At 38.3% G+C, this 26,429-nt stretch overlaps 1 protein-coding gene across 1 annotated transcript in view; it reads right to left on the reverse strand.

Moving 5' to 3' along the window:
- Nucleotides 1-449: 449 nt before the first annotated feature.
- Pkhd1 (PKHD1 ciliary IPT domain containing fibrocystin/polyductin) overlaps nt 450-26,429 on the reverse strand; it is a 474,396-nt gene continuing 448,416 nt past the window's right edge. Inside the window, 7 exon segments of the mRNA XM_051152952.1 lie at nt 450-1,272; nt 9,913-10,032; nt 12,459-12,617; nt 18,489-18,596; nt 24,252-24,291; nt 24,293-24,340; nt 25,031-25,166. Coding sequence (XP_051008909.1) covers nt 863-1,272; nt 9,913-10,032; nt 12,459-12,617; nt 18,489-18,596; nt 24,252-24,291; nt 24,293-24,340; nt 25,031-25,166 — 1,021 coding nt within the window. The 3' untranslated portion in view covers nt 450-862.

The raw sequence follows: 26,429 nt of genomic DNA on the forward strand, positions 1-26,429 counted from the left end.
TCCCCCTAACAGAGTTTCAAGAGAGCACACCTTTCTATTTGGCAGCCCTTATATTTCCTTTTGCTGGGAAACAAAATCAGTTCTCTGGAAAAGAACTGAGCTACTAATCCACTTTACCATTGGGTTCTGTTTAGTCTTCCAGGAACTTGTTATTTTAGTTGTAAATTTGGCCCAACTAACAAGATAAATTTTGTAAAATGTAACTATAGTATATAAACAAATTTTCCTACATCTAGTATTTTCACATCTCTATTTTTAACTGAAGTCTCAACAAAGCCTGTGTTACCATCATTTTTCCTGTATAAGCACTCACGGCATACACGTAATAACATTTATAATGCAGAAAGCTCCCAATAATGACGTAATTTAAACCATGAAATAAAATCTATGAGCAACATTCATGAAGTTGACTCTGGTTGGAAGGCAGGCTGTGGTGTATGACGTATTTTGAGACTTTCTATGGCATGGACACTACAATTTCTGCTAACTAAGCTACTACCTGTCTTCCATAATTCAAACCTGAAGCACTGGGCTTGTTCACTCTGAGAGAAGTTTAATCGCAGTTCTCACTGGCAAAATTCTGTACAGCACAGGTATTAAGTTGGCTGCATAGCAACAAGTCTGAACCCAGGAAAACAGCCACAAGTACTTGAGAGCCTATTATTTGCTGGAATTTGGTAGAATCAATGATAGGCACAAGAGACGAGTCTTCCATATTAAAGTCGAAAGGCCGAGAGTCCACATTCTCTCTGAGTTGTCTAAACAGATCAGACCTCTCCTCCTCTATTTACAATGTAGAAATAATTTTTAACATTTTCTCCTTTTCATACAAATGCCCCATAGTGTCTCACGCCCACAGCTGTTATTGGAGAGTTTCTGGTGGAGCTGTGTGGAGGCAGAAGGTCTCACTGGGAACACAAGCGCTCTTCTCTTGAGACAGCCCCATGCAGCCACTCCCTTTGTTCAGCTGGGTAGGCTCCTGACCCTGCTGCCTCTCTTGCCTGGGGTCTGGGCAAAGCAGGAGCAGCTGATTGCATCCTGCCAGCTGGTATCTCAGCAACTGCTGTTGGGCCTCTGTCCAGTTCCCAGGCTCCTGCAGCGTCAGCTGCTGAGCAAGAGATCTTGGAACACAGGTGATGTGGGGACTCCTCTGGGCGGGCATAGCTCCTTCCTCTGGGACAGCACGGCGACTAACTTTCCTTTTGGACACTCCATCCATTGAGTGTTGGGGAAACTGGTTCTGAGTTCCCTGCATGACCTTCATTCTCATGTCTATAAAAAGAAGCATAAGGAAAAAAAAAGAACTTAATCTTCAATCAGTTGATTTCTTGAGTTATATATTTAGCCTTCATGATAGCATAGTAAAAGAATAAAATATTCAATGACATCTATGTACCAACTTTCAAATACATTCAGAAATATTTTCCTTTAAAAAGTACTATATTTCCTACTCAATTTCTAATTAATATTAGCCATGTAACAAAAATATGATTATATAATTCTCAGAAGAAAAAACACTCATATGATGTTATTAAATTAACACGTACTTTTAGTTACAGCATGGTTCAAATTTAAAAACCATATCCTAGAAACCTACAAGTAGAACATTATGATAGGCAGATTTGGGCCCAGGAGTCCCGCTCAAACTAAGGCACCAGCCAAGGACAATACAGGAGGTAAACTTTAAACCCCTTCCCAGATCTAGCCAATGGTCAGAATATTCTCCACAGTTGAGTGGAGAGTGGGATATGACTTTCTCACGTACTCTGGTGCCTCACATTTGACCATGTCCCCTGGAGGGGGAGACCTGGTGGCACTCAGAGGAAGGACAGCAGGTTACTGAGAAGAGACTTGATACCCTATGAGCATATACAGGGGGAGGTAATCCCCCTCAGGAACAGTCATAAGGGAGGGGAATAATGGGAAAAGGGGAGGGAGGGAAGAATGGGAGGACACAAGGGATGGGATAGCCATTGAGATGTAACAAGAATAAATTAATAATAAAAAATTTAAAAGAATAAAAAAATAAAAACCATATCACAGCCAAGGCTAAGCATCAAGCCAACCAACAGTGTATTAAGGTATGTGAATTAAAAAGGAACTAGTAATTTCCCCCAAATTTGTTTTAATAATCTAAATTAACACATACTACAATGATAAACATCAACACGTGTTCCACACTTATTCCACATGTAACTTCCTCCTTAAAAGAACTGATGTGCCGAATGTTGTTATCTCTGCTTCAGATGTAAAGGAGTTAAGGCACAAATTAAGTAACTTTCTAAGACCACAAACAAAGCAGGAACAGACTTTATGGAAGAATTCAAGTATGTGGCTCTACAGAGTCTGGAAGCTAAGACACCGCCCCCCCCCCAATACTGTGTAAAGATGGGAAGAATCACAGAGAATAAGAAACAAGTATAATAGTGAAAGAAGTCATGGTGTGTATTCACTATCCTCCTGTGCTAGCGGGTTGTGCGATGGTCACGCTGCCACTCGGCATCTCCTGCGTCTAGCTGCATAACATTGTATTATTCTCGAATGCATGGAACAATATCATGCATGGGAAACAGTGCCTTTTATGTGCCTTATTTTTAACCAAAATGAGAGATCTGTCTAAAATTTTGGGAAGTCGATAGTAGCACCATCCTGTGCATTTACTATGCCCATTTATCTCCTATTTCCTCTGCAAATCCTTACTCTTTGGTACACATTGGAGATGATGTTTTATTAAAAGGTACATTATACAGTTCCAGTTCACTGAGAGCTGTCGTTTTTTGTTAGAAAGCAGCTAGCACATCTTTATTTTATCATTAAAAAAAAGGGCACAAAATAACAGTTTCAACCTCAATGCAGTCTAACAGTGGCTTGAAAAATGATGTGAGGGTATATGAAGGCGGTTGCACCTATGAATATATGAATGATGCTTTTTAGTCACAGTGGAGAACTGAGAAGAAATCATGTTGCTCATATTATTTCCACAGTGCATGGATTAATATCTGAGAAGCACATGCTCTTCATATCTTCTCTATCCTTTTCCAGACTTGTGCCTGCCACTTATCTACCAGGGTCACCTAACTACAGCATGATTCTCTTGCTGAGAACCAGGAACTTCATGGTTATGCCAACATTCCTACAGGGCATACAACTGCGTCCAGAAGAATTTCCTAACACCTCAGCCACATTGATTGACGGCTCAATGCACACTGGGTGGGTTATCTCACTTGACCTATACTGATACCTATTATTGGCCATTTTCACTTATATGGGGGCCTTTTCTTCCTCACAGGATTCCAAATGCCTTCAAAGGAGGAACTTTTCCTGTTATCAACTTTGCATAATCACAATGGCCCTTCTTGTGGCCTGTACTGGACTTAGTATCACCTCTGCAACAACTGTTCTCCCCAGGGGGAAAAGATGGTTCATCAGCATCAGCAAATAACCAAGAACCAAGAACAAGGAATAAGAATAAGAAATGGTCCTATAGAAGCAGACTTTAAAAGAAAAATGGATATTAAATTTTAATCCCTTGACAAAACCAATAACACTACATATCTGGGGAATTAAATGCTACAGTCACCTTTTCTGAACCCATTGAAGATGTGCTTAGCGTGGTTTTGAGAGACCTTCCTTGGAAATCTCTCTGCGCTCTTGTTTTTCAAGTTTGTGTCTATTCATAGAAGATTAATGCAAGCCTGACTTCCTTTTGCAAGCCCCTAAACATTTTTTAAAAAATCTCCCATGAATTATTTACATGGCAACTCCAATCAGTAGTATACCTGACAGACTCCCCAGCTGAAATGAAAGTTCACAGTGTAAAGGTGTCCAGGGAGGCTGACCACCTCCCACTGTGAGTTTATAGATAGAACTAAGTCAGCACACATTATATGTCACTGCCGACATCAGAAGGAATCGGCGCCTTTGATCTTAGACCTCCACAGGAAGCTTAGATCTCAGACAAATTAGATAAAAAAATGAATTTATAACAGATACGTCTCCTACGGCATTCAGCTGACTGTTTGGGTTTTAGGGAAGGCAGGAGAGCATCAAAACGTGAATTACCACGCCTCCTTCCCATCTCGTCGTTGTTGGGTCTCCACTAAGACCCAACATGGCTTCCGATTACCCAACCGTGCTTCTAACTATCTGCCATCAGGTGTGATGATGCTTCAGGGAGAACAGGATAAACCACAGGCAGGAGATATCCCTGCGCCACGAAAACAAGGACTCATTGCGCTGTGGACCCTCTGAGTGCATGCACACTTAATGTAACCTCTTCAGCTCTCTTACACTTTTGTGATTTTCAGAACATTCTCAAATAGCAAGAACATGGTATGCCTCTCACTTGTGCAGCTTGCTCTGAGTGTCCTTCACTAGCTTTTTCTCTTTCCTTTTTTCTTTTCTTTCACTCCTTTCTTCCTTCCATTCTTTCTTCATCCCTTCCTTCCTTCCTTTCTTTTCCTTCACTTTCTTTCTTTTCCTTCTCTTTCTTTCTTTACTTTTTCTTTCTTTCTTTCTTTCTTTTTTCTTTCTCTCTTTCTTCTGTTTTTCTTAACAGCATGAGAATTAATAATGACTGTCCTCTGGCTCCCAACCACAATCTGAAATGTTTATATATTTTTTTTCTTACCCTGATTCTATGTATGGTGTTCAGTGTTGAACCACTTAAATTCTCAACAGAGTTGCTTTATATGAGACTCACGGGGTCTGGAGCAGAGGTCAGGTAGGAGAAAGACTCTGTTCTATTATTTGTCTGAAAGGCTGAAAACTTTGCCTTCATGTTAGAGAGTGTATACATAGTAAATAAATGCCATTGTTTGTGTCCTGCTTAGATTCTCTACTCCTTGGTGTGAAAGTCATTGTTTATATATATGAGTAAATATTATAAATAGTCTAATTGGCTTGTGCCATGTGTAGACTGTTTTCCTTATGAATGTCTTCATGTCAACATACAAAATAATGGGTTTTGCTGTGTCATTCTCGTAAATGTGTCCTTATATCTCTCCTGTTCCTTTTGATTTTGCTTTTATCACAGGCCATTTTTCTGAACCTAAATTACCTAAAATGTAATAGATGATAGATGTTCAATAGATAGATAGATTATAGGTAGATAGATAGATAGATAGATAGATAGAATTATTTCCATTTTTGTACCCATATATACTTAGTATCACACGGTCTTAAGAGTAGTACCATCAATTTCACCTCTCTGCTTGATCCTAAAATTTCCCAATTTACTTAAATTACTTTAGAAGATTGTCTCTGCTCACTGGTTTATACTTTCTGATGAAATTTAGAATCATCTTATGCATATTTGACATTGTATAAAGCGATTGAAATTACATTAAAATAAGCTGACAGGTCTTTGTAATTGCAAAATATATTCATAAACATATCACCATGCACCACTATATGAAAGTTTTTCTTTAAATTGTTTGGTAAATATATCTCTTAATATGTTCATCATATCTTTCAGTAATATTCTTCAAAACTAATCATATTTAAGCCACTTTATTCATGCTACATAACCACATCCTCCTAGCGTTCATATTAATTCACTTTGTGGTACTGTAACACAATCCCTAGGCCAGGATAACTTAAAAAAAAAAAAGGGTCAGATTTAAATACTAATGTTATCTACAAATGGTCTCCAATGTTATCTTTTTTTAATTTTAATTTACATCTGCTTATATCCCATAGTTTCAAAATGTGTTGTAAGATGATATAACTAAATTATTTGTTATGTCCTTATTTGAGTAGGAAATATAATTTTTCTAGGCAATATACAATATGTGATACTGTATAGCAATGGAACTTTTCAACTCAGTGCTTATTTTGAAGTTATTTTAAGAAAGTAAGTGCTTTTAAAGTAGGAAATATTTAATCCTCCTTTTAAATAGCATATAGAGATGCTAGTAGTTAGCGGTTTTCAAATATAATTGCCCTTTCTTGGGGGCTTGGAGAAATCTCTCTCCTTTCTTTACCAGTGGCTTTTTAATATAATAATTACTATGGCAAAAGAAGTTATACTTAGAGAAGATATAAATTTATATCAAATAATAAAATAGACATAAGTATGTCTTGCATTAAAAAGACAAGAGGGGGAATGTCATCTACTCTTAGATAAAGGAATCTGAAAAATATTTCAAAGTGAGTTGGGAGAAAGGGGAGAAGCTGGTTATGTGGGCACATGTAAGAACATATTGAAAAGCAGCCTGTGTTGTACACAGGAAATGCTGTCACTGAAGGTAAAGATAGGGAAGGGGAAATATGCCACAGAATAGTAAATGTGGCCTTATTGAAGATACTGTGAAATGAAGCAAAAAGAAAGGTAAAACTGTGATGTAAGACAGGGAAGCAGATAACAACTCCTTGAGACTACACAAAGGGGCTCTATGATGCAGTAAATTAATATTTAATGTGATGGAAAGAAGACCACTAAAGTTCACTAATCATTCTAGTAGAATCTCACTAAAGTGTAGCAAAGACAAGGAAGAGCGTCATATGGGGTTTCTAAGTCTTGATGCTCTTGCCATTGTGAGCCAAAAAATTTCTGTTGTGGGCTGGATACCAGACATCAATAGCGTTCCAGTCCTCTGTCTCCACACACAATCAACAGTGATCTGTCTTTGTCAAGCCCTGGTTGGAAAGTTTTTCCACACAGTTCAAATGCCCCTCAAAGCAAATGTAACTAACTGTCCCCACAATTCTGGCAGTGAGGGAGTGGCTGAATCATATTGCTTCTTACTTTTACAGCTGAGACTCATCTTTCCAAGACCATGGTAATTGCCACATGGAAGGGACAACATTGCTGTGGCAGAGAGCCACTATACTTGGGAAAGAAACAATCACACACACAGAGTTTCTCAAGGCCACAGCTTCTGCTTTGGAGGTACAACTTCAGTGTTTCTTAATCCAATAAGAAAAACATTCCCTTTAGTTTAAATATGGAAGTGAAGGGCTCTCTAGCAAGCCCAAGCATTGCAGACAGATCTTGCCCCTTTCCCTTCCCTCACCCTTTCTAAACTGTTAGAATACATTCCTAAAGCTAGCTCCTAAATTCTAGCCTCTTATTGGTTGGTCACTGGCTCATTCCTGAGACTAAACACCAAGGTCCAACAATCAAAAATTGGCTACATTGGCTAACCTGTCCAAATCAGGACTTCAGAACTCACCCTAACACAGACCTTCCCATTTCTTTCTTTTTAAAAACTCACTTCTGAAAGAAAAACAAATAAACAACAACAAAATCAGCTACTGCTTGCGGTCTGCCTTTGCCTGATCCAGAGGCATGCTGCCCTCACTCCGCCCCAATCCCCTGCTCCCTCTTGCCACATCAGGATAGTAAACGTTGAGAATTCAATTTCATGTAGGTGTGTTCTATACTGACTCCATGGGGGGGGGGGCAACCCCTTACAGACAGACTAGGGAGAGCTGTGTGTGAAAAAGAAATGCATAGCATTTAGAGATTCAGTTCGAAGAGTACGTGAGCAAACTAACAAGAAGTTAGGCTAGCCCAAACTGAGTGGATGCTGCATAGGAATAAGAAAATGAGACAATACACAGCACATGGTTAATTCACTGGATGCTATGATTTGTCCTTTGCTGATACTAATTGTCTTAATTGATACACAATTTGTATAAGAGCCTTACCTATGAGCAGTGGTATTACGACAGTTTTATCAATTGGGAAACGGAAAGGCATGGGATGTTAGTTGTGAAGCTCATGGACCAAAAATCTGTCAAAGGGGGCATTCAGAACTAAACTCAGTCTGTCAGACTCCATGGTTCCATGCCCTCAATTGCCCCATCCTCCTGCTCCGCAATCTGACAAGGAGGATTTGTTAAATCTGAGTAGAAGAGAAGAAGCCTTATATATGAACTGGAAAGATGGCGTCAGCGTGTCGAAACCCTTGGCAGTGTGTGTTCTAAGGGCTCCATTCTTCACACTTCAACCCTTCCTTTCCACTCTTGCATCCATGACATAATGAGTTTAGTATCTAAATTTGGGAGTAAGACACAGCCCATCATCCAAAAGATCTTCAGCACTGAGGGAGTCTGTAGGGCAGGAAGGAACTGGTGAGCAAGAGAGCCAATTACTTTATTAGTAAATGCTAAAAGTTTGAAAACACAGAGGGAAACAGAAAACTAAAATGTCATGTAAACAGTGGAGTAAAACCAACTTTATTTCAAGATTTTTAATAATTAGTCCATTTTGGAAATGAGGTTTTGAAGATCTAGACAAAGCTTGGAAGATAAGGAAACAAATCTAGCATGATCCACAGGGAGGGCTCAGCTAACACATCTATTTTTAACTTGGATGTCCTAATAAAATGGCCTCTTTGATGTTTCCATCTCTCCAGTCTAAACTGATCCCCAGAAGCCTGGTTTCTTGTCTCATTCCTGATAATTTATTAATAAACTGCCCCATAAAACCCAGTCTTTGTGGAACATTTAATAACATTAATTTTAGCAAGGAGACTATGAGCCGCATCGATAACCATATTAGGTTAGATGCTAGCACCACATTGCCCCAGCCAGTCGCTGAAGAATGTTGCTGAAAATGTGCCGCTTGAGTCAGAAGGCAATTTCAAACAAACCCTTTATCTGTGTGCAATGGTGGAGAAGAAGCTTTCCTCCTTAAGCGGTGGAAAAGCACCCAAGATCCCAATGTCTTCATGTGGAATCTGCAAAGAATTCTTGTGTCCTTTTCTGTCTCTCCATTCTTTATACTACCATATCCCCACTTTATTCCTACTTCTTCTTCTTCTTCTTCTTATTATTATTATTAATTCTCTTTATTATTATTATTATTATTATTATTATTATTATTATTATTATTATTATTGGGTATAGTTTGAGGGACTATACAATATAGCTGGCTAATTTTAAAAAATTAACATGCATATTTCTTCTATCAGAAATGGCACAAAAAAGCTGTTATGTGTACATGTAAGTATACATACAGACAGACACGGTGACACATATATGCACTCACCTGCTTGCACACAACTGAACATCTCATCACATATAATTTTAGACTGACATGTTTTAGTTAAACATGAACTCAAAACCACCAAAACCAGTACTCCTTTTCTACTACAAAATATTTTTATTTCATTTGACTCTTAGGAAAAAATACATTGTTTTTCTACTTAGAACATATGTTATAAAATGTCTTAAAGTCATGAAAATTATGTGAATATTTGTTATACACAGCATCCACACTTGGCAAGCCCACGTGCTCTGATTATTGTGCTCCTACTGTGCACCCTTAAGTAGGCTAAAAGCCAGCCTCTTGTCTGAGGCAAAGGCTTAGCTTTCTCTGCTTTTCTTCAGTTCTAATGGTGACTTAACTGGAGAACACATTAGAGGACACACCACAGCACAGCAAATGATATATGCTGCTGACAGTACCAGGAAAAAAAACGAAGCAGGGTTGCTCACTTCTGACTCACTTCTGGAGGGTTCTACACTAAATCTAATTTGCACAGTGGGCATTTGGCAACTACACCCTCTGTTTTCCAAACTCAATAATGTTGCCAAATTGGCAGCTTCGCAACAGCTAAGGGAAAGATTATATGCCTATACTCTGGTTTTCCCTGTTCTCTGTTAAACAAACTCAAATGTGAAACCAATAATCTTTTTTCTAAGAAAAGATATATAAATGTCAGTTCAAATAACTGGCTACTAGCTGAGAGAATGAGATGGATCTGTGTCTTCCTGCACTGGGGTATTATTTAATTAAGAAAAGGTAATGAAAAAAAACAAAACAAAAAAAAAAACAAAACAACAACAACAAAAAAAAAAAAAAACAAAGAAGGGGCTGTAAATGAAACCACTTCCTAACCTGACATCAGGGAAGGAGGAAGCACTGTTACTCCACAGTGGTCTGCCCTGTCTTGTGTTTACCTTCTCCTAGAACACTGTCTTCTTCTGTTCTCTTCATTCGTAGTCCTTGGTGTTTGGAAGAGATAGGAGTATTCTTTTGATCCTTAGCTTGGGATTCAGGTTTGTCTTCTGGTTTTATTTCTGTATTGATGAAAAAAGAAGCGCTCTTTTTTCCTGTTGTTTTGTCAAATTAAAAGACTTTTTAAAAATTTTACAAGGGCCTAAATGTAAAAGTGTTTCTGTCATTCATATCTCTTTCAAGCATGATTGTGATATGTATTTAATGGAATATGTATAATATGTCTACAGATTAATAAATGATTATATAAAAACTCACACACTGATTACTAACTTTATGACATAAGTTTGTATTGTCTGATACATTAGCAACCACACATTGCTTGGAACGCTTCAGACATAACTAGTCTAAGTTAGGATATATTGTAAATTAAAAAAAATGCACATGTGATTTGAAGGGAAAGCAAAATATCTAACAACTTTGTATTCACTATACGTTGAGCTAATATTTTGGATATTGAGTATGGAGGCTAATAAAAATTTTCTATACATATTGTGTGTCTCACAGTATAACTTATTTTAGATTTCAATTGGACAAGACAAGTTAGCACAACAAAAGTTATTGAAGCTTTTAATTTGAAGTAAATGTTAGATTCAAAGGAGGCTTCCAAGAAATTTACAAGGAGGAAGTCAGAACATGACCACATATAGCAAAGGGTAGTTATGAATACAGACCAACACAAAGACATAAAACTACTTAAGACATTATGAGACATTTTCGATATTTTGAAAAACTTGATTACATGTCCCTTAATACTGAACCTTGTAGATGTCAATGTTGTATTTCACGCTCATAGATTTGGGTAATCTATAAAGATTTACCCTCCTAATAGTACCATACTATGCATCAAGGCTTAAATCATGGACCTCTAAGGATTGTCTTAATCAATGTCCCAATAGATGAACAGTAGGTGTAATTATGATATGTCATTAAAAATCATGGAAATAAATCCACAGATATTGACAGCTTTAAAGAATAGAAAGGAACCAGGATGGACATCTGTATATACTGATACTGTTAGAAGAATATACTTCTGTAACTGAGGGCACATACAAAAGAGATGACATTTGCAAGGTTTAGTGTGCACCCTGTGAATGGCTAGTGGAATTCGATATTAAATTAAGAGTGAGAAATACATAATCTAGTTCAGAGGATAATATGACATAAAAGATTGTGATAATCTACTTACAATCCATAAAGTACCACACAACACATATACACAAACACATATACATGTACAAACACACAGACACAAAAACACATACAAGAACACATGTGCACATACAAACATACACACAAATATACATGTGCATCACAAAAACACATGTGAAAACATAAACACACATAAACATGTACACATGCATACACAAACACACTCATATATGCACATGCACGTACAGAGTGAGGATATATATAAATGGAATATAAATAGAACTTCAGGTTTAAACCCTAAATGAAATAGACACTGCAGTTCAATACATTATAGACAATACAGTTCAGAACCCTCTTTTTAGAAAGATCAAGCTTTTCCTAGTAGAATATCCATCCCTGGTCACCAGGACTGGGAGAGAGACAAGGTGTCTAGGCTGAATGCTGTTCAGATACAGCATAAGCAGTTGAATTAGAGACTCCCCCTCAGAGTGTATGATGGTGCCTACAAACATGACATTCTGATTCTGCAGAAATGACCAAGGAGGTACATGATTGTTTGCAACTTCTCACTGCTAAGGAAAACCAGCCCCACTTGTTTTTCTCCTTCCAAAGAGTTTGTCTTGGGGTTACTTTTCCTTCCTTTGAGTCTCACAGTTGAATAGCCAAGACAGAGTCACAAGGCTTTGTACCCAAGTTTGACCTTAAACTGATCATCCTGTCTCCACCTCTGGAGTGCGAGTACTGGGATTATAGACGGGATTCATCATGCCCAGTTTTACGAGGTACTCAGAATCAAACACAGAGCTCCCTGCATGCTAGGCTACCATTGTATTAGTGACCTGCACTCCTAACCCAGCCCTTTAACAGGCCTCTGGCAGGGTTGGGGCAAAGACTAGGCTGTAGAGCCAAACTGTACAGCTTGTGTGTAGCAGAACACAAGTTACTTACCTGTCCTGGATCTCACCCTGCAACACCTACACTGTAGCAATAATAGTCACTACCTCTGTCACTAAGTTGTTTAAGGAATTAATAAACTTATTTATCTAATGTACTTAGTCTTTGCCAATACTGAGTATGTAATAAATGTGATCATTTATTATAGTTGCTAATTTTAAAGATTAGGTAATTCTTCCCTTTATTATGTTAATTGAATGATAGGTTCCATGTGGTTTTATAAATTACACACACACACACCAAAAAAAAAAAAAAAAAAACAAAACAAAACAAAAAAAAAACGGTAAAATTTCTCTTGGAAGACATGGAAATCATGAAAAAATATATATTATGTATAATTACTTCAGACATGTTCATCAATACCCTCCCCCAAAACACCTACTTCTGTTTTTGCTTTTCTTAAACCAGCAGCAAACAAGACAGCTCAGAGCCAGCCATGACACCATGGAGCACAGGGACAAGGCTAAGATGATGGTTGATCTCTCCTTGCTGGCTACAGGCAAGACAGCAAAAGTCTTGGATCGAGCTGTAAAATTAGTACCTGTTCAGGAAGGAAAAAACACTTCCAATAATACAGTAAGATACCAATATCTAGTCCAGAGCAGGCATGTGAAAAGTATTTCTTTGAAGTTATTGAACAAATGAATCAGTAATAAATGCAAGTTTCTTATTACGGAGGGAGTGTAAGATGACAATAAGAAGTCATAATTTTTTTCTTTTTGTTTCTGCCCATCATGATGGGATCCTTCTGAGTCCTCCATTTGATGCTTGGAGCTACTTACTTGGCCACTGTAAAGTTATAACTTCATTCATTCTTGTGGTCTACAGTAGTGAGAATTTTGGTGTCATTAAAATGCCGGTTATGTTAAATAAACGTGTTTTTGTTATAACCCCAGGTGTGGGATATGGGGTTGCTTCAGACTGTCCACAGCAACAGACTATTTGCCTTGTGAGTGCTCTGGCAGGGACATGATTCTGCCAGCTGAAGAGAGTTTAATGCTGGGGAGGCTGGAGAGAGAGTAATTGCCAGAACCCAGAGAGGAATGGGTGGGGCACTCCAAAGAAGAAGGCAAGGCTACACCTCCTGCTGGTTCCTGCTCCTGTTGCTGCCTGTTTATCAAGTGATCTCAAGAAGAGACAAGAAAAAGAAATTGCAGATATCCTGATGGGGCTTGCCCCAAGGAACTTAACACCCCTAATCAGCAAGAAGTAGTCTAAAAAGATCTCAATGGCCCCTCTCCTCACGAAGCTGTTTCTCCTACCTGGTTTTGCAGCGTTGGAAGGGATATGGGTTGAGAAGGATGACAGAGAAATAAAGTAGGAAAACTATGCCAACAAACTATTATTGAAGAAACATAATCTTGGCTCCACAACGTGTAAAACTGGTCACCTTGAGTAATAGTCATGTGAGGCAAAAATTGTCACAAAAAATTAAAATTAAATTATGGAAGCCCGCTTATAGCCCACAAAGTAACACCTCCCCTCAACATACACCCCAAAGCACACAGAGACTGTACATAGCACTTTAAATAATTTATTCTTTTATTTTTGTGTATGCATGTACAGTGTGTGCATGTGTAAGCACTTGTGTGTGCAAGCACCTATGTGTGGGTGCTAGAAGGAGCTAAATATAGGATACCAGATTCCCCGCCCTGGAGTCACTTGAAAGTTGTCTGACATGGGTGCTGGAACATAACTAAATGAGCAGCAAGTCATCTGAATGCCTCAGCCATCTATCCAACCTAGTTAGGATAGTTTTATATATAACCAAACAAATAAACAAATTTAAAAACTGAAGTTTGTTGGATTACTTAATGTGTTTGTTACACCAGGGTCATGTGGTCTGCCAATAAGATGCTAACAGACTTCCCAAACTTAAGCATATGGATATCAGGAGAACTGGGGCTTGGGCTAAGGGCCAGGGAAAGATGAGAAGGAGAGAGAGAGAGAGAGAGAGAGAGAGAGAGAGAGAGAGAGAGAGAGAGAAGGGGAGGGAACGGAAGGGAAGGGAAGGGAAGGGAAGGGAAGGGAAGGGAAGGAGAAAGAGAGTACTCTAAGAAACATCTGAAAACATATTTTGCATTTTTTGGTTCTCATCCCATTACCATGTACGAAAAAAAGGCACAACATGGCTTTTTTAAAAAAGGAACATTTAAAAGATCTAGCTGCAAATGTTTATGGTAGTCCTATTCAGATCTTTCCAAACTCCAAAAGGAGACTAAATGAACAAAATGGTTGATCCGTAGAATCCACTGCCTGTCAATTCAGCAAAAAGAAAATGATGAATAGATGGGTAAGGAGAGGGTGGTAAGTAACCTCTAACAATTAAACTTAAAATCTAATGCAATGCACTAATGTAAGCTGATGTTCTGGGTGACTCTACTTATATAACATTCAATAAAGGACCAGACTACAAAGACAGAAACCATATCACTATCGCCAGCGAGTAAGAGCCTGAGATGTTTGCACTAGCAGGACAAGACTTTCTGGAGTAATAAAAATTGTCTGTATCTTGACTGTTTCCTGCTTACATATATTTTAAATCATAAGACCCAGAAATAGCACATTTACCAACAAGTAAATTTGAAAAGTAACATTTAAAAAGGCAATAAACCTTGCCTACAGTCTCTGTAGACTGTGTTAATTATGAAGATAGTCACACGAGAGGCATTTATCAGCATTTACACATAGTGTGCTTTACATTTATATTTTAACATAGTCAATTATTCTAAATATTAAGAATATAAAATCAGGAAGATGATTTGTTTGTGATCATGACTTACAGCTGGCCTTTTTGTAAGTAGCTAAGTCACAAGAAACAGAGTTGCCATTTTCTCTACTCAAAGGCATAGCATGCACTTGTGTGCTGTGGTTTTCTTGGGTGGACCTGACAAATCGTTTGGAAGCCACATTTATCTGTTGGATGTCTTGGCTCTGGGCTAACTCACCTCAGGGCTCCTAGAGCTGCTGTAATAGCATCAGATCCATGGCCCTCACTTGCAAGCATGTAGCTTAGGCCTGAGATGAGTTCATCTAGTTTAGTCTCAAATACCTGCTTGGTATGAGCATCTGCATAAAGTCAATTACCCCAGAGAGAGGAGAGAGAGACAGAGAGAGGAGAGAGAGAGGAGAGAGGAGAGAGAGACAGAGAGAAACAGACAGAAAGGAAGAGAGAGAGAGAGAGACAGAGACATAGAGAGAGACAGAGAGGGAGAGCGAGAGCAATAGATTTTACCAGGTAATCTTATCCACTGTCCCCATTTTTATTAATAATAATAATAATAATGTTAATTCTCCCATTCTTATTTAAGAAATTAAGAGCTAGTAAGTGAATCAGTATGTACATATGACAAATATTTATGAAAAATCAGAATACAATACGTCCCAGAAGAATAACACAAGTGAATATAATCAGGGCACGGATGGTCTGGAGAAGACTTCAATGGTCTAGCACATTCATAAACAAAAACAGGAAGAGACACCAATTTCTATGCAATATTAGAAACCAGGAAATCTTTGATAGGCATTAAATGCTAGGCCAAACACTCTACATAATGTTTAGACTGTTGTGGATTGTAATAAAGAAATGTTCTAAACAGAGAAGTGACTTGAGTCACAAGAAATATAGACCACTCTATAAAGTATACAAAACACGCTAGCACTAACACTACCACCACCACCACCACCACCACCATCACCACCATCACCACCACAACAATGGCTGAGAAGTTAAAGTCAGAGGGGTCCAATTGGAATCTGAGAGGTAACTGAAGTCCATGGTAGAATCCCCTGGCTTCCAAATATTTTTCTAACAACAGAATCATGTTTTACAATATAATCTTAACAGTCATCTTGATATACTCACTCTTCCATAAGCAAATATTTGTTTGTGCTAGGAATTTCCATAACCTGGAGACATACTGCTCAAATTCACCTAAGCAGAATTCCTGTCTTCACAAACTCAGGTTCTAGTAGGGGACCTAGCACTCAAGCTACAGACAAACATGCTTGTGTAAGAACTATAATAGTCAATGCTGTGAAGAAAACTATAAAATAAGGTCAGAAGACCAAATTGCTAGCAGAGGGGTGTCAGGAGGAGATAGTGTAGACAGGGTTGTCCAAATAGGAGTCTCTGAAGATAAAACTTTTGAAAGGAAATTTTATAATAATGAAAGGAAACTTCATCTGAACTTCTGGAGAGTCCTCCTAGAAACACCAATTACAGGCAATTTTTCTTTAGATTGAATGGGGGCAGAGTAATGGGAATGGTTATGGCTCCCTGTGATTCATTTAAGAGCTTGGTTCCAGGTAGTGGTGAGAAGAGCCACAGTCCAGACCATAGCGACATATGTGGAAGGGCCAGATGGCAAGCCAAAACCACTAACCTATAGCCACCACTACTTGCTAATAACATCTCAGGAAAGACATATATGTTAAAGTTGAATTTACTAATACATAGGAAGTACTCATGAGGATCCTGTGTAGACACCCTGGATCGCTTTAACTTCTCAGCTCCTCAATGACTACACTTCCAAATTAGGTATGACTATTTGTCACCTTTCCGAATAAATGACAGAGCTTGACAGGGAAGATGATTGGATGCTCGCTGCTTGACTTGCATACAAATAAAATAACAATGTGAATTACATATGAAGACTGCTTTGTAGCCCTGTATCTCTGGACACTGGTACACTGAACATCTGAAATATGTGTCACTCTTAGAATCAGTACCTTTATCAACATGATGTCAGTAGTGATCAAAGAACCAGAGGGTATTCAATGGTTTGATTTGTTCTGTTTTGTTTTGTTTAAGTTTCTATTTATTCTAATCTAAATCTTATAAAAATCGCTTTATGCCAATGCTTGCCTCGCAGACCTAGCTTTGACAATTCTTTTATATTAATACTTAAGAATAGGAAAAATATTCAAGAGCATTTCTAATTTACAAGTTTTAAGGAGGAAGAAAACAAAGTAGTAATCTACCAATGAAATGCCAAGATCATATGTGGTTCTGGAAATTTCTTGTCAGCAGTTCTTTCATTTGTTTTGTTTGTTTGTTTGTTTGTTTTGGTTTTTTGCTTTTTTTTTTTTTTAGAGTCTATTCCTTAAAATACCCTTGATGAAGCATATTGCAAGTCTTGGTTAACCACTGAAAAAAACTAAAGGATAAAAATATCGAAAATGTCAGACAAATCTGGGACAAACTACTCAGGGCTCTGCAAGTCTCACCCTTTAAAAAACATATATTCAAAAACTCAAGCTTCAGGCAAAAATTCCTGCAGCCAGAGAATGAGCATCTTTCTCCATGAATCAGTGCTCATCCTCAGACAGAGTCATAAGTACTAAAAGACTATCTGGCTTGTAAACTAGTACTTGACAATTTTTTATTTCAAAGGATAGAACGCTTCCTAAGAAAAATGCTTTTAAGCCTGGAAATAAGGCAAATTCATTGAAGATCTTCCTCACACTATATTGCAGCATTTTCAAGCAAGATTTATCAAATTCTCTACAGTAGATTTCATTTTACAAATTGAGATCTCACTACACTGCCCAAGTTTGTCACTTAAACGCCTGGGTTTGAGCAACCGTCTTGTGTCATTCTCTGTGTATCGATACCTGTGTTTACCAAATGCAGGTTAATAGTTACAATTTTAGTGCTCTGCTTTGTTAATTTGGAGAGACTGATCATTTACAAATGGTTCTGACTAGTGTAAATATAAATAGTATCTATGGACATATAACTCAGACGGTGGCTTCCTTTCTATATTTGACAACTGCCTTTCAGTATGTCTCTCTATGACATTTAAGCTCAAATATTTTCTCTAATATCATTGCTATTTTCCTGATTCCCTCACCAATGAGATAAACTACTTATAGACAAGAGTTCATTGTGTTTATATATCTGAGACACAGTAAATATATTAGAAGAGAGTTATTTTCAAATGCTTCTTGAAGGATAACTGAATTGGTTCAGAATTCATTCATGCTTTCTATGAGTGCTTTCCGGTCCTGGAATGCCAGCATGTATTGTTTCTTTTTTTCCAAATAGAAAGGATGAGGGAAACAGGACACAGGATTTGGGTTCATAAACCTCAACCGCCCAATTATCTCATGAAATTCTAATGACTGTAACTCACAGAGAAGAGAGAGAAAGGGAGGAATGGAGGGGGGCGGAATTCATAAGGTATATGCTAACAACTACAGGAAAATATGCATTTAGAGTATTGTCCATTAAATACACACTAGCCTTAATTTCCACAGGAGCTCTTTCTTCTCATACTTGATTGTATGCCAAGTCAACTTCTCTAAACCATGTGGCTTCTTCTTTATGAAAGGGGTTTTTCCAGTGACAAAGGAAAGGGGTTACCTTTTCATAAAATACAGCTATAAGAGAAAACTGTGCTGAAATTACCTGGAGGGGAATGAACAGTAAAAACAAAGCGCCAGTTTGACCCAGAGATCAAGACAGCCAATCTGGAGAACCTCACAAAACCATCCCTTGTTTCTGCCTGGGTATACCCTGTAAACAAACAGAAAACCAAAGTTAGGTGTTAGTTACTTCAACTAGAACAATTCTTTTAAAGCTTCTCTGGAGACAGGTCACCAGAGTTCATGTCAGAGTGAGTCCCTGCTCAAGGGGTCAACTTAACGCAAGCTCACATCCATAGACTGTAAATTGCCTTTTGACTCCACTACACTTTAATTAATTTGAGAATTAATAGCTATTACACTTCACTCTGAAAATGTCACCATGGTGGACAAAGAGTTAAGAGAGGGATCTTAAAGTTTATGAATTTGTTTGTGATGTTTAAGGCTGAAGAGAATCATAAAGATTTAGTACAGTTAGTGCTAACATTTTTTCAATTCAATTGTTCAGTCCCTTTAGTGGAAAAAAAATAAGAAAAGAAAAGAAAAAAGAAACGTCTTTCATCATCAATTTTGCAGAGCTAACTAAAAGTTTCTTTACACAAACCATATTTTCCTCTATCCCTACAGAGTCCCAAAATAAATAAAATGCCCAGAAAAATGGAAATAAATAAGCCAAGACTCAAATAAATGATAGGCGCCTAAGATAAATGTACTTTATACTCTTTAAAACCTATATGCATCAAAATTATGGTCAATAAACTCTTGCAAACAATGAACTGCAGAGTACAGATGTTCAACATGAAATCGTTTGCTGCAGTTTTTCCTTTGACAAACGTCCTTATTGTTCCCATCTTTGGAAGAATGCAAAGCAGCATTTAATGGAAATGTGTCCGTCGAGCACTATGAGTTTGCCTCATAGAACAGCCGCCAAACTGCCTAATGGAAAGTGCTTTAGCTCCAAATGGGCTTGCTTTTGTGTTAAATACCAGCTTGCCTTACAGATCTCCACAAAGATCCCCATATATATCTATGATATTTTCAGATTTCAAGCATATGTGCCCAAAAGCTGAAGCACTTGCTGCCAAGTACACTACATTACTCCAGGGTCCATCATATCTTTGGAATGGCTATTATAAAATATACAAATGTGGTTGACAGGCTCCCACATCAAGCTGGTATAAACAAGGTCCTGGCTGAGCGAACTTGGGATGAAATGGTGAGGCAGGCTGAATGCAGGACTGAAATTGGCCCAGATAGCCAAGAAAGAATCATCCGGGGGGGGGGGGGGGGCTATTTCTACAGAGTATATGGTTTACAAAATCTTGCGCCCAAAACATCTTCCACAACCAACTCAAGACTTGGTATACATACCAGCAAATTACTATATTAATAATGCTGGGAAAATATTTTTAAACATATATAGACTATTTTTCTGCAATTGTGATGTGTAATTGAGCTTCAGAGGATCTAATGATAGCCTTGAAATTAATTGCCTTTGAATATGAATCCACCGTTTTGTGGTGATGATGTATTTTTCACTGAGTAGTGCCTAAGAACAGAAAACAAAGACTGTTGAATGGAGAATAAACAGCAGTGTACACAGAGAGAATTTTTTGCAGTTGTTATTTTCTTTAAATATGGGAATTACCTGGAGTAAGTTAGTAAATCCATTCCAAATGGTTTAGTTTCCATTTTTTTTATAAAGTTGAGGAGAGATATTTCAGAGATATAAAATAAAGGTATGTGAGAAAGAGAAATGTGAATATTATAAAAACATAAAAATATATCATTTCTATCCTGCTTCATCAAACACACACACATATGCACGTGCACACACACATGCACACATACACACATGCACACGCACACTCACATGGACACACACGCACACGCACATGGACATGCACACATAGTCACCCCAATATCCACAGGAAAGATGGATATTTTTGAATCAGATTACAAGAACAATCTTAAAGAAAAAAAATGTACTTGAAAGAACAGAAAGAATTGAGCACAACTACAAGAGACATCTTCCATACATTTAAATGTTTTACATACTTATGAGAAGCATGCAGTGCAGCCTAGACATATAGGTAAGATAGGGCAAGAAATGCCCTCACTGGTGAAATAAGAAGTTATATAGATAGGGTGATGTTTATTTTCGTAAAGAAGACATTTCTATGTTTATAGAAAACTGGTTCAGACAACAGAAACACCCTAGGCTAGCTCATAAAGTACATAAAAAACTTAAGATATCAATTTGCTAAAGAACTATTTTCAAATTGTGTTGAGAATAGGGGTATATGACCAGTTATAAAAAATATACAATATTGAGCCTTCTGGCATGACTGAAAATTAGCCATAGGAGAAGTTTCCTAGTTAATTTCAGATTGATTTCTCGATGTCATCTAATCAAATTATGCAATGTCTTCAGTCATAGTGTCTTATCATTTAGTTATATTTAGTGAACAAGAGCAATAGCAATAGCTTGTTGTTTCAGAGACTTCCTGCAGGATGGAAACAGACATCAATGATCTTAGACTCTTGCTACAAGACTGACCTGCCAGGCACGGTGTAGAGACTGTTGCAATAATGACATGACTGCGAAGTAGATAACAAACCATTTTTGATTGGCCTATTCCACATTAGGGAATGCACACCTGGTACAAATCTAGTCAAAAGGCCATGGTTATGGAGGTCATAGGCAGTATGGGAGAACTTTTATTATCTTCTTAAATGTTGATGCTATCAAACAGCCAGTTTTAGAATGTTCCACAGACCCAGCATGTTCTTGGTTGTATCAAATTGAGCTTCTTCACCTCAGGATAGCAGCTTCAGATCTGAACCACTGGACTGTAACTATACAGGACTGGACTCCTTTTATTCTTCTTTTTTTTTTCCAGTGCTGGGGATTGAACCCAGGACAGCCAGCATGTTCAAATTTACCACTGATCTCTAACCCCACTGAAAAAACAACAATCCTACTTGTAGTCGGAGAATTCATAGATCTTTTGTAGGGGCTGAAGGCCTTTTTCACAGCATACAATATGAAACAGACAACTACTTGAAATAACAAAGTCTAATATCAGAATAAGTTGAGGTGGGGTATAGAAGTAGGACCCTTATCACACAAGCCATAACCATTGGGATCCAAAAATCTCCTTCTCATTTGCTTTAAAATTTTAGCCACTTCTCCTCAAGTCTCTTTCCCCAGGTCTCCCCACCGTCTTTCTTAATTTGGTCCAGCATTCAGGCACTTACCTTTTTGTATTTTCACTCTGACGTTCCTCACTTTAATAAATAGCACCAAACTCCAGTCACTGTATTAAGGTCAAAGGCATCCTCCCTTTTTGTTTATTTTACTTGCATATATCACTTGATTCTACTTCTAACAGGCAGTCTGAGTCAACATGCTTTAACCATCCACTGACTGTCCATCTGATGCAGTGTCCATTCTTTTGTCTCACCAACTATATTCAAGGATGGTAATCTAACCCAGATGCCAGTCCTCCTTGGCATACTGGCTGCTTAGAGATCTTCCAGTGCAGAAGAAAGAGTCCAGGCTCCCTCCCTCCAGTTCTAAAATCAGATGGCTGTCTCCAACCCACATGCTTGACTTCACCTTCTGCCCTTGTTTCTCTTAATGAACGGGTTCCTCTGTCCTTGTTCTGTCTGTACAACTTATTATTCTTAAAATAATAGCTCACATTCTTAAATTGTAGCTCACATTTTAATTTTAAATATAAAATTGCACTGATGGAACTATCCTAAAATAGAAGAATACACACTTTGTAAGCCCCCAAGCAAAGACTAATATTGACATCAGAGCTAAGACTTAGCGACTCTGAGTGCCTTGTTTGACACAGATCCCTGGGACACATGTGCAAGCAATGTTATATCTTGTTGAGTTGGTTATATATCAAGAAAGTATTTGTTTAAAAAGTCAGATGGTCATAAAAACTTTATTTTACATAAAATTCATGTTATGCATGTTTATTTCTTCTTGGTTCATGAACAAATGTAAATTTGGAGGATTTCCTACTGAATAAATAATCCCAATTCTCTTTTCCCAACACTAAAAACTCTTCATATTAAATTACTTACATTTTCAGCTGGGCGTGGTGGCGAATGCCTTTAATTCCAGCACTTGGGAGGCAGAGGCAGGCAGATCGCTGTGAGTTTCAAGGCCAGCCTGGTCTACAAAGTGAGTACAGCCAAGGCTACACAGAGAAAGCTTGCCTTAAAGAACTAAAAAAAAATATTACTGATATTTTCATTTTCATATGTAGAGGCCCCAAGGAAATTAGATGGATCTGGCATTGTTGCCAGGACTCAACAAGACAAAAAAAGGTGGCATAAAAATCACAGAGGCAAAACCTAACTGGGAGGGTCTGTTCTGCATCACATACTTGAACAATGAATGCTTTTATTCTTCCTGAGACTGAGAATACATATTTGTGTCTCCTAAATAGAAGACACAGGTACAAGGCAAATGAATTCCAGGACAAATCTATGACCCTCTACCAAAAGGTGTGTGTGAACGTAGCAGTGAGGAGGCTACAGAGCAGCTAGGACTTTGACATTTAGGCAAAACATGAGGCTGTAAATATTTATTGCTAGTCATGATGAGACAGTAGACAGGGACTGAAAAGAACTCAAAGAACTTGTTGAGCTTCTCCATGTTTGCTATGGATTCCTATGGTTTGGATGGGCTTGGAGGATGGCACCAATTTAGTTGTGTGCTGAAATTTAATATCCCTGGAATATTTCAAGGGGGAGCTCTAGGATTCCTGTACACATTCTGTCAAGCTTTGCAAAAAGTATGAGTGTTCACATTGAAAATTATCTTTTAATTCATTTTTTATTTTTTTAAATTTTTATTTAAGTAATTTACTCAGATTACATCTCATTTGTTATCCCCTCACTTGTATCTTCCAGTTACCCCTCCCTCTTTCTTTCATCCTATTCCCCTCCCCTAGGTGTGTGACAGAAGGGGACCTTGTCCCCCACTATAAGATCACAGCCTTCCTGATAGCCTGCTTACTCTTCTTCTGAGTGCCACCAGGTCTCCCCACCAAGGGGAAGTGGTGAAATAGGGGGCGCCAGAGTTTATGTCCAAGTCAGTCCCTGGTCTCCACACAATTGTAGAAAATGTGGTGTCCATTGGCTAGATCTTGATAGGGGTTCTAAGTTAACTGCATGCATTGTCCTTGGCTGGTACAGTAGTTTGAGCTGACCCGCCTGGGTTCAGATCTGCCAGCCTTAATGGTCTTCTTGTAGGTTTCTAGGACCCTCTGGATCCTTCTATTTCCCCATTCTTTCTTAGTAGAGTCCCAATAGGAAGTCCCAGTATCTATCCCAAGCTCCGGGTATGTGAAGACTTTCAGGAGACATCTTTGTTGGGCTAGTGTCTAATTATAAGTGAGTATATGCCATGTGTATCTTTCTGGGTCTGTATTAACTCACTCAAGATCACATATTCAGTGGAAGTAGAAGAAGGAAATGTGATTTGAATATGTAAGGTCATCAAATAGAGCCTCTATGAGACACACACACACACACAAACACACACACGCACACATGTATATTCACATGTACACATATGCACATTTCTTCTTTGCATGTAACATCCTGTGGTAGCTGTGGCATTCTGTCAGCAAAAATGTCACCAGACCCTTGAAACTCTACAACTATGAAGCAAATAAGCTCCTTTTCTTTATAAAATTGGCAACTTTAGGTGTTTTATCCTAATGCAATAACTAAAACAATATGAATCTTTGTTATACAAAGTGTATCTGGCCCCTACCTTTTAGCACTGAATCAGATGCCCCTTCCAGGGAAGCAGAAAACAATCCAAGGCTCTGAGGGGAGACCCAAAGACCCCACTCTTTGGTTCTAGAAGTAAGAAAAGAAAGAGAAGATACTGAACTTAAAGTATCATTACTTGAAGTTAAAAAAAAAAATAAAACAAAAGGAGACATGTTTACACATATATGTTATAAAGCACATATGTACTCCATGGAAAGAAGGAAAAGATAAATATGTTCCTTTCCATGCTAACATAAAAATTAACTTTTTGAAAGAAGAGAGTGGAAGTTGTTTCATGGAAATTAAAGCAGGGTAGGGAAGAGGAGAAAGCAAACCTGAGTTACAGAGAGAAGTGTACCATGGGTATCCTAAGGAGGCTGGTAAGGAAGAGAGGTAAGGAACCAGGTCTATGGTAGAGCACTCGCCTCACAAAGGCACCACTCCAGGGTCAATCTTCCACACCCTCAAGAGGAAAAAAGAAATAAAGTAGAACCTATGTCATGGAGTCTGGGGATGAGATCTCAGCAAAGACGTGAGCGGCTGACTTCAAGAGTGAGCATGTGGAGGAAAAGCATCAGAGGTCGACGTGTGCCTTTGATAAATCTCAGAGCTTTCTAGAGAACGCAAGAAGACACAGTGTAATGTGCAAGAACCACCAACATAGTCAGACTCTCTACGAGTTGCCAATTTTATGTGGCAGTTGCGCTGTAGATATAGATGGGGATGTTTAGGCATAAAGTATATTCTGTGGAAAGATAGTCAGATCTGAGGAGCTACCTTCTCATCCAGGAAGACAAGCTGTGGCTGAACTGGCAATTCTATCCCCACTTCCCCATCTGAAGGCTGTACCAGCATGGAGAGCACAGAGGGCCGGGTATATATCAGGTTCCCAGTTCTTAAACTACTTGCATTTCTAGAAGATAGAAAAATGAATAGAATCAATACATCCATAGACTACCAAGATCACTGCAGTAGCTATTTCCCTTAGAAGAGCTGAACTGGTGAGAATATTTGAGTTGACTGCATTTCTATGAACTCCACATATATACTAACTAGTTAATAACTTTATTTATATACAAAGTATGTGTAATATATTATGGATTATCAATGCTTAAAAATGTGGGTAGAGCAATACAAAAGTAAAATTTATAAGCTTACAATTTTTATCTGCATATATTAATTTAGGCCAAAATAAAAAAAAAATCCTTTGGTGAAAAAATATGATGACTATAACACAGGATAACCACACTATAATCCACAGACACAAGGAAGCTAAATAACAAGGAGGACCCTAGGGAGGATGTCTAATTCTCATTCAGAAGGGCAAATAAACTAGATACCAGAAATGCTTGAAGAGAGGGATGAGGACAGGAGCCTACCATTGAGGTCCTCTGAAAGATCCCACCCAGCAGGTCACAGCATTGGTGGAGATCACAGAGTGAATTAGGGAAGATTTGGGGGCATAGAAGGACCTAAAGTGGACAGGAGCTTCATAAGGAGACCAATGGAGACAAACATCTGGGCCCAGGGGTACCTGAAGATACTGATAGACCAATCAAAGACCACACATGGAGAGAGGACCTAGACTCCCTGTTCAGATGTGGTCAATAGGCAGCAAAGACTCCATGTGAGTCCCATAATATAAGGAGTAGGGACTGTCTCTGACACAGATTCTGTTACCCACTCAATGATCACTTCCCTCTGGGGGGATGGTCATAGCAGCCCACAGAGAAAGAGGATGCAGGCCCTCTAGATGAGACTTGATAGGCTGGGGTCAGATGGTAGGGGAGGAGGAATCCCCCTTTCTGAGGACTAGGAGAGGGGGAGGGGACGAAAGAGGGAGTGTGAGATCAGGAGGAGATAAGGGACCATGCTACAATTGAGCTACAAAGTAAATAAAAATAAAATAAACATATATATATGAAAATATATGGTGACACTAACATCTTTACAAGGCAAGAGTATGTTCAGCCATAAACTGTTGAACAAACTCTTCTGGGAAATACTCTGATTTGTACTGTGATCCAATGTTTATGCCACAAATACTTTCCCAACATGCCTGAGCCCAAAATACCAAGATGCCACTGAATAAACCTAGGAAAAGATGGCCCCAACTCCAGAAAACCACTATTTTTTTATTTGTACTCTCTAAATGTACTTACACTAAATAGGTCCC

This window comes from Acomys russatus, chromosome 11, assembly GCF_903995435.1.
Source record: "Acomys russatus chromosome 11, mAcoRus1.1, whole genome shotgun sequence".
Classification (NCBI taxonomy): domain Eukaryota; kingdom Metazoa; phylum Chordata; class Mammalia; order Rodentia; family Muridae; genus Acomys; species Acomys russatus.